The sequence below is a fragment of the Callithrix jacchus genome, chromosome X, assembly GCF_049354715.1.
Source record: "Callithrix jacchus isolate 240 chromosome X, calJac240_pri, whole genome shotgun sequence".
In the NCBI taxonomy this organism is placed as follows: Eukaryota; Metazoa; Chordata; class Mammalia; order Primates; family Cebidae; genus Callithrix; species Callithrix jacchus.
The window spans coordinates 14,800,546-14,815,410 of NC_133524.1; the positions used below are offsets into that span (position 1 = coordinate 14,800,546).

Genomic DNA, 14,865 nt, shown 5'->3' on the forward strand with positions numbered 1-14,865 from the left:
CCTATAATCTCAGCACTTTAGGAGGCTGAGGTAGGAGGATTGCTTGAGCCCAAGAATTCAAGAACACCCTGGGCAACACAGTGAGACCCTCATCTCTACATACAATGCAAATTCTAAAAAATTAGCTGGGCATGGTGGTGCATGCCTGTGGTCCTAGCTACTCGGGAGGCTGAGCTGTGATTGTGCCACTGCACTCTAGTCTGGGTGACAGAGAGAGACCCTGTCTCGAAAAAAAAAAAAAAAAGAAAACATTTATTGTTAACTTAGAAAGCCATGATAAATACAAATATATATCCACACACATATATAATTTAACATATATGCATTAACAAGTGCTTTAAAATATGGTCATGAATAATGGAAACATTTTTGTATCTAGTTTTGAATATGCAAAATACAGAAGTCTCACGTATTTTTATGAGCAATGCAAGTCATTATAATAGCTGAGTTATATATATTAAGTATTTGTTGTTCATATTATCTGGCTTAGCCCTGTTTCACTTCTGTATTACCTCCTAAGTCTTGAGATGGTGTTCTGATTAAGGCTTGATGGTTTTTCACCTGAGCCCACTCCAGTGCATCTGGCCCCGAGGCTATTATTTCCCATCCAATCTTTCTGCTATGACTTTGTTCATGCTACACAGCACAATAATAAACTCATTGTAGATAGTCCTACAGGCAGTCCCTGTGCCCTTCCATCCTTCCATGTCCATGGTCAGTCCTCACTTTTAGCTATGGAAAGACCATGGGATTTTGTAATAATTCTTGCTGTTCTCTAGCCTCCTAGTCTGATTAGGAGCAGGGCCAGGCAAACTTGGCTTACAGACCAAATCTGGCCTACCACCTGTTTTGTAAATAAAGTTTTACTGGAACACAGCCACACTCATTTATTTACATGTTGTCTATAGCTATTTTCACTACAAAAGCAGAATTGAGTAGTTATGATGGAGATGTTGCAGCCCACAAAAGCTAAACTATTTAATATCTGGCCCTGTAAAAAAAGATGTTGACTAGAGCACTGAGTTTCTAAGAGCTCAGCCAGGAATTAATAAGTTTGTCAAATCCAGTTATGAATAGAGCTTTTCACTCACATCCATAAGTTGTATCTGCAGACTAGAGAATCATAAATTTAGTCTTAAACAGATAACTGGGAAAAGTTAAGCTGACTTTAATGATTTTCCTCTTCTATTGCCTATCTATCCTAGGTACCTACTCTGCCGCCCCCAATATAACATTTCTTCCTTGGCAGGAGCACAGTTTTATAATAGCCCTATGATTGCCTTTAGTCCTTTTAATAGTTCTGTTGTTATCATCTAACATATATATTGTTCAATAAGAATGTTTTAATTGATTTAATAAATGAAAAAAAATGTGGATCAGCATTTTCAAAGCTATGTTTTTACAGAATGCTTGCTATCCTTTAAATGTGCTCCATGCAAAAGACAGTCTATCTAAAAAACCAAAAGAAACCTATGGTAATAAGTTTGGGAAATAATGACACACACTATTTTTTTTTTCATGAGCACCACAGTTCACATGGGTGTATTAAAGTTTGGAGAAGGGAAGGGTGACATCAACAAAATGGCACAGTAGGCAGCTCAAGCTCTTGCTCCCCTACAGAAACATCAAAAAGAGTAGAAACTGTCAGAACTAATTTTGTCAGAACTCTGGAAAAGTCAAAAGTTTACAGCAACCAAATGTCCACTGATCAAGAAAAAGGTAACTTCAAAATGGTGGGAAAATTTTGTGGTATTTTTATTCACCCTTGTCCCATCTCTTACCTGGTATGGCAGTTTTTTTTTTTGGTTTAAAATTGGTAGTAGCCTACACTCCTAGTATGGAGCCCTGGTCACTTAATCTAGAAGGAGTAGACCAAACCTTATTCACAAATTATTGTGTGTGTCTGTTCTAACCTTTCTATAGGCTACCAGAAAGGCAAATACAAGGAGTTTATATTTGTTTCCTAGGGCTACCATAACAGAATACCATAGATTGGGTGGTTTAAATACCGGAATTATATTTTCTCACAGTTCTGAAGGCCAGAAGTCCAAAATCCAGGTGTTAACAGGTTTGGTTTCTTTTGAGGCTTCTCTCCCTGGCTTGTACATGTCTGCCTTCTCGCCGCATTTTCACATAGTCTTTCCTCTGTGTGAACACATCCCTGGTGTCTCTTTTCTCCTCTTCTTATAAGGACACCAGTCATATCAGATTAGGGTCAATCCTCACTTAAACTTACTTTTAAAGACCTTATTTCCAAATATGGTTACATTTTGAGGTACTGAGGGTTAAGGCATATGAATTGTGGACAGCGGGGTGGTGCACAATTCAGTCTATGACAGTGCTCATCTCTGTTTATACCTAACTCAGGATGGAAAGGCAATGAGCATTGATTAAAAAAATACTGAAAATCAAACTAAAAATCTTAAAGGGCAAAACATTACAATTGAAACATACAATAGACCATCTAAAAGCTTGGGACTAAAACCTGGAGAGAGTTTCTTAGGGAGATTAGGACATTCAAAATCGGCCATGCATATGGTAAATTTAGAAAGCCACTGCATTTTCAGAGAAAAATGTGTGCTCAGAAAAGACCTGACCAAAACCTTAGCTTTCACCTCGTGCTGATTCCTAGATTCAGTTCAAGTCTAGCTAATTGTTGAAGGGCTCTGACATAGATCCAATCTGCCAAGACTGGAAGAGGTGTATTTTGTTTGCTTGTTTGTTTGTTTGGTTGGTTGGTATTTTAGCTCCTGATATTCAAGAAAATCTCTCATAAAACTCTAGCTGAACACCAGCTGAGAAACAAAGGCTATAGTGACCACACATGAGAAGGAATATTATAGTCCTTGAAGAAACAATTTTGGAAAGTAACTAAGCAAATAGCCTACTATACCCTTCAACAATCAAAACATTCAGCAAACTCTAGAGAAGGTAGATAATTTTCAGTAACCACACTATGATAGTCAAGTAAACAGTTTTCAACAAAAATCACAATGCATAAAAAGTAACAAAGTACTGGCCAATTCAAAGGGACAAAATTAATTGATACAAATTATGCCTGAAGAAGTTCAGACACTGGGCTTATGAAACAAGGACTTTGAAACCACTGTCTTAAATATGCTCAAAGATCTAAAGGAAAACAAGGACAAAGAATGAAAGGAAATCAGGAAAATTATGTAGGAATAAAATGAGAATATCAGTAAAGAAACAGAAGTTATAAAAAGAAACCAAATAGAAATTCTGTAACTAAAAGGTAAAACAGAAACAGGAAATTCACTAGGGTAGTTTAACAGTAGGTTTGAGCAGGCAGAAGAAAGAATCAGTTAATGAAGATAGGAAAACTGAAATTATCAAGTCTGAGGAGCAGAAACAAAACAATAAATAAAAATAAACAGAGTCTAAGATACCAATGGGAGCCTATTAAATAGGTCAATATATACATTCTGGAAGTTCCAGGAGAATAAAGAAAGAGTGGAAAGCATATATGAATTAAAAAATTTTGATAAATAATGATTCCCACATTTTATGAAATGTATAAATCTATAAATCCAAGAAGCACAGTAAATTAAAAGTATGGTAAACCCAAAGAGATTCACACTGAGACATATAACTGAACTGTTGGAAAACCAAAAACAATGAGTACACTGTAAAAACAGCAAGAGAAAAATAACTCATTACATACATGTGATCCCTAGTAAGACTATCAACTGGTTTCTCAGTGGAGAAAGACAATGGGATGATACATTTAAAGTGCTGAAAGAAAAAACTGTAACTGAAAGTTTATATCCAGTAAAACTGTCCTTAACAAATGTGGGAAAAATTAAGACATTACTAGACCAGCAAAAGCTAAGGGAGTTCATTACCACTAGACTTGCCCTGTGAGAAATGATAAAGAGAGTCCTTCAGGTTGAAATGAAAGGATGTTAAACAGTAAGTAAAAGTCTTATGGATAAATAAAGATCTCCAGTAAATGTAAATGTATGGGCAAGTATAAAAACATTATTATTGTATCTGGGGATTATAATTGTACTTTTATCTCCTACAGGATTTGGAAAGGCAAATGCACTAAAAAATTATTAGTTGATTTTATTGTGCATGCAATAAAAAGATATAATCTGCAACAACAGAAACATAAAGGAGAGAGAATGATGTTGTATAAGAGTGGAGCTTTTGTATGTTATTGAAATTAAGTTGGTATAATTTCTGACTAGGTTGCTATAAATTTAGGTTGTTAAATGTAATTCCCATGGTAATCACAAACAAAATATGTGAAAAGTTAAAAAAAAGGAAATGAAATGAAAATCCAAATGGTTCACTACAGAAAAATCAACTAAACATAAAAGAGGTCATTAATAGAGGAAATGCAGAACAAAAAAAAAGCTATGAGATCTTCAGAACACAAAACGACAGAAGTAAGTTGATCCTTACCAGTAATTACTGTAAATGTAAATGGATTAAACACCCTAATCAAAAGACATATATTGGCAACAGAGCTTTCCAAACTTGTTTGACTTTAGAAGTTTTACAAATGGACTACAGTTAACATTTCAAAGGACATTTATGAAAGATAGAAACAAAGTACAAGGGATCATAATTTTGAAAGGGAGAAAGATGTTCTGCAGCAACACATCCCCCTTGTTAAAGTGCAGACTGCTTCAGCAGGTCTCAGGTAGGGCCTGAGATTTGGCATTTCCAGCAAGCTCCTAGGTGATGCTGATGCTGCTGGTCCTCAGCCCACAATCTGAGTAGCAGGGGATATACTAGTACTGTTATATGAAGAATAGCACTATTCTTCATGATCTTGTTCCCTACCATAGCAAATTTGATCAACTGATATGAAAGTGAAGATGTTAATGGACAATAATCAGCAACTTCTTATGCCTCCCAAGTAGCATAATTACAATTTTATATGGGTTTTTAAGACAAATACCTTAATCCAAAGAAGATACTCTGAGAAAGTGATATATAGTAACAAAGAAGATAAATATGGGATGGGGATTGTCATACTTTGTGGTGGGGGCAGTTGAGAGGGAACTGTTTTTTCAAATACATTTAAAGTATGCCAGATCCATGTCTTACTTCCATTTATATTTGGATTGCATACTTGAATTATGGCCATATTACTCTGTCTTATAAAAATGAGAGAAAAAAATAAAAAATGAGAGCAAGAGAGAAAGGGAAGAAGGAAGATAGGTGACAAGAAAAGAACAAAGGATAGGAACGATAGTGACACAAAAGACTAGATGTCTACATAATTCTTTTCACTAGTCAGATTCTTATTCATCTCATTTTGGAATATCATCACTTTACTGATAAATCAATTAGATGAGGTTAACTAGTGTAAAATGTTTCCTTCTGTAGTTTACAGAACACATTCATTTACTGGTGATCACATCTAAGAAAAAGTCCCTGTCAATCAGAACACCTGAGCAGACTATTATGCTAAATGCAGATGAAAGGTTGTGCTGGTCCATACTAGGATAACTCCTAAAAGTGGGGGAAAAAAGTTATCTACAATTCAACCCAAAAAGCTTGCAGATCAAGTTCAATATTTAGGTAGCATATATCACTAGGATAATTGTATTGGCCTCAGGCTTTTTACCCCTGTAGTTAAGAAAAAAATGTCCTTAAAGTTAGGCGATTTCTGCCTCTTATAAACTCTGTGACCTTGGGAAAATGAATGATCTTTATGCCTCAGTTTCTTTCATCTGAGAAATTGGGATCATGATAATTATTGAAGAATCAAATAAGGCACTCACTGGTACACAGTAAGCTTCAAATATGTGTCAGTTCTGAGTATATGCATGTGCTCCTCCCTCATCAAATAAACTTACTTTTTTCTTTCTAAGGGTTTATATAGAAATCCTAATGAACCTTGAAACAAAATGCCCAAAATTGAAAAAGTCAGATGTAAAGAATTAAGAGAGGAACAAACCAATGTAAAATACCATGGTTAGCAGGTCAGGAGGGCAACAGAATATTATGAAATGAGAGTAGTGCAGCAAAATGGTTGAGAGTTTAAGTTTTTGGAATCAGAATGAGGACACACTGAGTCTCAGCTTTTCTAATTGTTGTGATGTGACTTCAAGCAAGTTAACCTCTCTAACACCATGTTTCCTCATCTGTAAACACTTACCAGAGCAATAAACAGATTCTTCTTTTGTGAGGATTACACTAGATAATTTAGATAATTTTAATGCACTTAGCACAGTGCAGTAATATATGGTAACTTAAAAATTATTTTGACTTCCAGCAACATAGTCATAATGCCACTTATCAGGAAAGATAAAAACAAATATATAATGGTATGACCCAGCTTTCTAAATGCTTTCAAGCCAGTTGGGTAGGCTAGACAAGCAGAAAAAGTATAAGACAGACAATGTTTAATTTTTCAAATTTCTGCTGGTTAAATGACATTTCTCTTCTTCCTATTTCTTTTTCCCGTCATTAATTTATCTATCTTGTGTATAAGAATTCAGGAAAGTTTTCCACCTTGAAGTGGATGATCTCAAAGAAAATATTTCACTGTGGAGAGAGAGGGAAAAAACAAACACATAATTTCTTGTGACTTGCCTCTGCCTTGTCTAATTTATTTCTTATTAGCAGAAAAATATATTTGTTATAAAATAGAATTTTATGGCCAAGGAAAAAAAAGTATCTATTTTGCTTTTTTTATTTTGAGTAAGCAATAAAGAAAAACAAAATCAAGCAGAATAGAAAGTGACCATGGAGAAGAATTCATCATGGCAGATGCTGACATAGGAGGGGCAGGGTCAAATTTAAAATACTTGGGGCAGTTCAAAGATGTCTACTGAAAATTGTTTGGTAATATGGTGGTGCCTGTGATTCTGTGCCTGCAAATATTTTTTACAAATCACAATTACTGTTTAATTAAAAACAAAAACATAGCTGTTTCAAAGAATAACACACTTCTTTTACCAAAACTCCTTGCTCCGGCTTTTACCAAAAAATTTTGCCTGAGGAGTTAAATTAGCCATTATACCCCAAATTTCCTTTCCTCATTTCTAGAACCTGACATGGACTTCTGAAGAAATTTAAAAATGCAGTGTTTAAGGAATTTTCACTACCAGCCTTTGAGGGAGGCCTTAAGCCAAATTCCTCTTCTTTCAGCTCCTACAGGTTTGTTGGGTACTGAGCCAAGTAGGGTGTTTCTTGAACTGGGCTGCTGATCCTTTGTCACATGAAGACATACACATTTCTACAGGAGAAGGCAGTGAGTAAAACAGATACTTCATGGAAATATTAGCTCAAAAATCATTAGGTGAAAATTCTACAAAGACAATAAATATCTTCCCCAGCAAAATGTCATCAAACAGTGATTTACCTACTGACAAAAGGTAAGAGAAAACGAGAGCTGTAGTCAGCCTAGTCACTGTGTCTCTGGAGATAAAAATGGACTCTTTCCTTGTTCAAAGCACATCTAGGATGGAATAATCCTTTATACCATATTTACTAAGGCAACAATATGGATATTAAGTAATATTTCTGTTTGTGTTTATGTCTTAAGATAAGTAAATTTTCTTTGCTGTATTTCCATACATCATTTTTCATTGGTGGTCAGAGGATACAAAGGAGGGGGGTAAATTCAGAGGTGTCAAGAAAATAAAAGTAACTCACTGATTTAAAGAACGTCATACAAAAGGAGGTGGATGATCCTGGCTCATCCATAACTCAAAATGCAGCTCCATTTTGACCTCACAACAAGGCTATTTCAACACTGTGAGGCAACTGCTGTTGATGTCTACAATGTTGATAATCCTAAGGTCAAAAATAAAGCCACCACCCAAAAGGCTATTTTAATAGCAATGTATGACAATGAATTCAGTTCAATAGTTTTCAGCTTATATTTTCCAAATCCAATACTCTTCAGGGTAGGTTGCCATTGCTTAACAGCCATTATCTGTTATCATTATGCACCTCTGGGTAAAACTTTTTTTTTTCAATCTCACCATCATTTTAATTTTATTCACATCTCTAGCCAATTGCACAGATGTTAATGGAGCTATATTTTTGTTTCAATGTATATTGCAATATTCTTATTGCATTCTGCAGGTCCTCCAGTAAACGTTACTTGCAATATTTTTATCAACAGTTTTGGATCAGTCACAGAAACCACCATGGTAAGTGCTGCAATGCCACTGGCAAGAGAAAGACATGACTCAATTATGCTATGAACACAAACTGTCAAATTTTCTATTGTTCAACTTGCAGGGCCTCCTGTAAATGTTACCTGCAACATATTTATCAACAGCTTTGGGTCAATAGCAGAAACTACAATGGTGAGTGGGACTGAGCATTGAAGCCATCGTGTGAAGGAATGGGATGTGGGATTGAAGTGCACTGTGGCATATTTGTGGGACATTTACTGAGTGCCAATTTCCAACTTTGCTCGCCTCTGAAAAGCAATAATTTATATTACTTCATTTTTAAGTCATTTGTCAAGTGTTCATTACTCAATATTCACTAATCTTATATCCATCATGCCAGAGAAATTTTTAAAACACTTGATGTTTTACTGGTTTTCTGTAGAATTATCCACAATAAACATGATGCATAGTTACGGATATTTAAATAGGTGCATCTCCAATGCCTCAGAAGTATAAATTTCAAAGTTTGTGAGATGTAATAGTATAGCCAGTTTTTTACATGTAATGGAATTTTTAAGATAATTGAGCCTCACTTTGATGCCACATTTAAGATATATTCCAAGGGGCTGAACTCAGAAAAATACACATACACATACACATACACATACACATATACACATACACATACACATACACATACACATACACATACACATACACACATACACATACACATACACATACACATACACATACACACATACACATACACATACACATACACATACACATACACATACACACATACACATACACATACACATACACATACACATACACATACACATACACATACACATGATTTTGTTGGCAAGAGAAAGTAGTCCCAAGTCCATAACAACTATACCATATGCATGCCTTTCCAAAAAAAAAAACCCATAAACTTAAAGCTAGTTAGAAGCTCATTATAGAGTATGAGTAGACATGTTTCATATATGTGAAAAAGATTTCAGATACTATAAAATCTACCAATGCTTTGAAAAATTTTTTTTCTTTTGATATGGAGTCTCTCTCTGGTGCCCAGGCTGGAGTGTAGTGGCACGATCTCAGCTCACTGCAACCTCCACCTCCCAGGTTCAAGCGATTCTTCCACCTCAGCCTCCTGAGTAGCTGGGATTACAGGTGCATGCCACCATGCCTGGCTAATTTTTGTAGAGACCTGGTTTAACCATGTTGGCCAGGCTGGTCTTGAACTCCTGACCACAGGTGGTCTGCCTGCCTCAGCCTCCCAAAGTGCTGGGATCACAGGCATAAGCCACCACAGAATCTCACTCTTCTGTCCAGTCTTGGACTGCAGATTATGGCCTACTGAAACTTTAAACTCCTGGGCTCAAAGATACTCTTGCCTCAGCCTCCCAAGTAGCTAGGACTACAGGTACATACTACCACATCTAGTTAATTTTTAAAAAAATGTGGAGATGGGATCTCACTACTTTGTCCAGGCTGTTCTCAAATTCCTGGCCTCAAGCAATCCTCCTGCCTCAGCCTCCCAAAGAACCAGCATTACAGGCATGAACCGCGACACCCTCCTTATAAATGCCATGGTCATGTTACCTGTGACATAGCCTATTGGATCACTAGCCTTACCCCATAGAGTTCTAGGCTACAGCATGGAGCTTGCATTTTGGGCGAAACATTTTCTTGGTCCCCATATATTTACTTTAAGTCCTAAATCAACTGGCTGGATCTAATTGGCATGACTATGTAAAGTTTACACCATTCATTCAATGAAACCAAAATCGAGTATAATTTAATTTGACTAAATGTTATGGTGCCTGATGTTCTAAAAATAATAAGCATAATGACATTGACAAGTAAAAAACAAAGGTTCCCTTGTTTATGTGAATTTTCTCTTTTTGACGACAAGAACCATGTTTAATAAATTACTGTACTTTGTGGTGTCCTTCATGTTAGAAAGAATGAACTTACTTTTACCACTTTTTTCCACTAGCAAAATTAGACATAATTCAACTATACTACCCATGTTGATATTACTCTGAAACATTATTACCCAGAAATGAGACTTGTGAGGCTCCGATAGGATGTAGTGCATTTAAAAATTTACCTAAATAGGATAGTTTTGATAGGGTTATTAAATGACTCATAAGAAAAGCTAAACATGGACAGAGGAAACCAGCTCTCAGGTTGGCATTCAGTTTTTGTCTCTCCCCTCTTGGCTTTTTCCTAATAAGAGAGGGGCAAAGCTTCCAGTAGCCGAAATCCCTGTCACCAGCTTTACACGATGGCATTCAATGACAATATTTGCACGACCTAATGCTGATTGCATTAATTAAACTCCCATGTTGCTTTGATTGAATCTCCTCATTGCATCTTATTCTCAATCAAAAATGTAAATGTGCACCTTTTCGATGTTCATTAATGCAAAAAAAGTTAAACATTTAAAGAGATTAAAATGGAAGCTCTGGATATCCTTGTTTTCTGCTGTCTTTAACAGCTACTGCAAGTGTTTCATAAATGAGTTGCGTTTTCCTGGCCACATATTAAGTGACCTATGTCATACTTCCAATCAGAAAATTTGGAAACTGTTGCTCAAGGGTAACATAAACAGCCTGTCTCTTCTGTATAACACAGATTGAATTGCATGGTTAGAAGACTAATGTGTATTGTGGTGTTGCTTTTGTTTTAATTCTTAGCTCTGATATAATGACAACCTCCATTTGCTTTAAAAAATGTATCTTGTTTCATTCAATTTTGGCTTTGGTGCAAAATTACAGAAAATATTTTTTGGAACTCTATCATGCTTTTCAAAGAAGGCCACCTAGGATAGGATTGGCAAACATTTTCTATGAAAGGCCAGACAGTATACTTAGGACTTTGAGAGCCAGATAGTCTCTGTCACAACTGTGCTATTCTGCCCTTTTGGCATGAAAGCAGCCGTAAATAATAGTAGGCAAATAGTTGTGGCTGCGCACCAATAAAGCTTTACTTAGGAAAACAGGCCAAGGCCCAAGTTAGCAAATAAGTGTAGTTGTGCATCAGTAAAGCTTTATTTGCAAAAACAGGCTGAGGCCAAATTTAGGCTACAGGCCATAGGTTGCCAGCCCCAGATTTAGTGCATCAATATTTAAATGGATGTCTAATAGAATGTGAGAATTCCTCCAAGAAAGGTCTTATCTTCCAAGATAATTGAGGCCCTGCCTGGGACACCACCTAGAACACCAGTCTTAATTAGCTCAAGCTGTGGTAACAAAGTATTATAGATTGGTTGGCTAATAAACAACAGAAATTTATTTCTGACAGTTCTGGAGTCTGGAAGTCTGAGATCAGGGTACTAGCATGGTTGGGTTCTGATGAGAACTCTATTTGGGTTACAAACTGTTGACTTTTGGTACTCTCGCTTGGTAGATAGAAAATTCTCTGGGGTCTCTTTTCTAAGGGCAGTAATCCCTTTCTTGAGTGCTCCACCCTTACAACCTCATCACCTCCCAAAGGCCCCACTTCTAACCTCCGATATTATCACATTGGAGGTTCAAATTTCAACACAGGAATTTTGAGAGGACACATTCAGTCCAATGCACACCCAAAGTGTATCACAGCCCAACTTTCTTTACCATGCCTCTAAGATTTTACCATCTATGAATTTACTGCTAGTTTAACAAAATTCGACTCAGAAAAATTGGTCAAAAAAAATTAAACAAACAGGTTCTTCCCTGAACTGCCTTTAGTTATAGTCAGAATCCTTAGCTTTATGCACAGTGATGAGATCATTGGGGACATTGATTCTTCCTATTTTCTGGAGGTAATAATTTTGATTTCTCTACATTTTCTGAAATAAATTATTTTCAAGAATGCCTCAGAATTTTGAGTTTCTAAACCTGCTGATTTTTCTCTCTTCCTTTACACTTCACTCTCATTCCATTATCCAAATAACATTATTAAAAGATTTAGTTTGGGGTATTTGTTTCCAAAGAAAAGGCAATGATTATCTACTTCAAGAACTCAACATCGCTTTCTTTGGTGCTATCTAGTCTTCCCTTCCTATGGTGAATGAAGTCCCACTAACTTATTGTAGGTATTGTCTGCCCACCAATTCTCACTCTGATATGTTAATTTCAGAGATTTGTACTCACAAGACAACACATTTGTATTACTCTAAGGAATATTTTTATGTTTCATTATTTTTATGGATGTGTTATTCAAAAAATGCATTTTTGTTCATTAAGAGGCAGAAAAATCTACTACTGGTCATTTCTAGTTGATCCAGCATTAAGAGTATTCAGTGGAACAAATTTTGTGTGGTCCCAAAGATTTAGATGACTAATACGAAGAAAATGATAAGATAGGTTATATTCTGTTTTTGAAATGTGAGTTTACCATTTTCTTTTCTTTTTCTCTTTTCTTTAGTTTCTGATGGCAAGTGAATTTATAGGATGGGGAGTATATTTGCAACCCCTATGTCCCAATATAAAGGCATAGTTTGAGAATTTTAGTAATGTCATTACAGGTCAAGGGTGCTTGCATACCACCTGTATGTAGCTTTTCCCCAAGTTTGGGCTATCAGAAAATAGAGAAAAGATGCTCTCTTCCCAGCTTCCAAATGACTGCCTGGAAGGATGTAGGTAGCTAGTATGTGATTTCGACATACAGATGCTGGAAGACTATCCATGACACAGCAGTGGGTCCTAGTCTACTCCTCATTTAACAGATAGGAGGGTGAACTGAAAGTGTACAAAATGTGTCCACACAGAAAACATCTCCAGAATATAATTCTAGCTCCCTCAAACCCTTTCCCCAAACATTTTACATGTTTTGGTGGTTACTTCTGCTGAATGAAGAATTGTTTTATCTCCAATCTGAAATCACATTCCTGAAAAACTCAGATTAAGAAGACAGACAGCCCCTTATAGAATGCGTGTTGTGCTGTAACTGGTGACATGAGACTGTGGGCCCCCTTTGATTCTAAAGCTGCATAAACAAGTTATAAGAAGATGCTAACTTATCGGGGATAGCAGGTAGCTACATTTATTATTTCTGACTTCTTAAGAATGAAGAATCTACTACAAGCCTGACTTATTTATTTATTTATTTTGGAGGGGCAGAGTCTGCCCAGGCTGGAGTGCAGTGGCACAATTTCTGCTCACTGCAACCTGCGCCTCCCAGGTTCAAGCGATTCTCCCACCTCAGCCTCCCGAGTAACTGGGACTACAAGCATACACCACCACGCCTGGCTAATTTGTGTATTTTTAGTAGAGATGGGGTTTCATCATGTTGGCCAGGCTGGTCTCGAACTCCTGACCTCAGGTGGTGCACCTGCTTCAGCCTCCCAAAGTGCTGGGATTACAGGCATGAACGAGCCACAGCATCTGGCCCAGGCCTGACATTTTTTAAACAAATATATAAGAGTGAACTTGGTCTCTAAATTAGCAGTGCAATGGTAAAGCCTCAGTTTATCATAAAGTAACTGCTCCCTATAACTTCAAACTCAAAGTGAACTTCCCATATTAAAGCTCACACAGACTTGAGATTAGGCCTACTTGGGGCACTCTTCCCAAGAGTACTGCCTCCAAAACCCTCTATGAACTTGATCATCAGGATGAATTTGAAAAAAAAGTCATGGGAATTTGTATAGTTTAGTAAATAGATTTTTAAAAAACCTATATTGAAGCTTTTTTCCATATATCCTGATCTTTACAACTGAATTATTTCTTTTCCCTTTTGATCCTGGGGGAATTTGCCCAAACTTGCCATCCTGAAATAGTCTCCAGAGTACCCAGTAGAGTGACCAACTATCCCAATTTGCCTACACCAAGGAAGTTCCCTGGATGTGAGAGTTTTGGGGCCAAATCTGGGAAGTTCTCAGGCAAACCAGGACAAGTTAGTCACCATTAGAGTAATGTAAATAATGACCAAAAATCCAGGTATGAAATATGTGGAGATGGAGCAAGGAAGGGTAAAGTATGTAAAGGAAAGAGAGTAAAAATGAATTGGTATATATCACACCTGTGGTCACAAGTAGCAATAATGCTTAACTACTAGGTCCGAAACCACAGACTGGCTTGATTAGGGAATACTGTTGAAGACTCAATCAATGTCCAGATTATCAACTGAAGTAGTACTTTGAATGAACCTATGGTCTTTGAGTACAAGTCCCCAGGAGAGCAGTCACTGCCCCAAGCTATTCTTTAGCACAGAAGAAAATTCCCAGAAGAAATGGAAATGCCAGGGGTGCACTTAAAACTCCTACAGTGTTCAGATTGAGAAAACATGAAGCATCTCTGTTTGGATGAAGCATCAAGTTGGGTAGTGTAGATACAACCCATTCAGAGAAAATGATAAGAATTTCAAAAGTAAGTAGTTGCAAAGAAAATATTTTGTTAGCATGAAAGATGTTGATGTTTATGTTGACAAATTTTAAAAATACTGCCCCATCATGTCATAGTTTTGTAAGATTTTCACTACTCAAATTGCACAGTGGGTTTCCTTCTGCCCAGAACATCTGAGCAGAAAGAGACTAGAGGTCATGTGATTTCTGATTTGGAAAATAAATCCGTTTTATTTGACAATCTGCCATCACAGACTGATTTCTGTGTTCATGATTACCTTTTTCTGTAGCAAAATTGGCTTGAGTTAGTATTATTTCATCCCAGAATGGATAATTTAGACATTAAAAATTCCAAGTCCACCTGTTCTATTGATGTTCTGGTTTGGTTGGATCTTCCCTTTTCTTTCTCCCTTC

The 14,865-nt window shown here is 36.6% G+C and overlaps 1 protein-coding gene across 5 annotated transcripts in view; it reads left to right on the forward strand.

The window, feature by feature from the left end:
- Positions 1 to 14,865, forward strand: part of GLRA2 (glycine receptor alpha 2) — a 217,773-nt gene that overhangs the window by 30,215 nt on the left and 172,693 nt on the right. For 3 of the 5 annotated variants that reach the window (XM_002762634.7, XM_078363906.1, XM_035288432.3), the window contains one exon: positions 8,074 to 8,141. In XM_002762634.7, coding sequence (XP_002762680.1) covers positions 8,074 to 8,141 — 68 coding nt within the window. Of the gene's footprint in view, positions 1 to 8,073; positions 8,142 to 8,232; positions 8,301 to 14,865 lie in introns of those variants that run through there. The other 2 variants (XM_054250864.2, XM_002762633.5) reach the window with 2 other exon arrangements.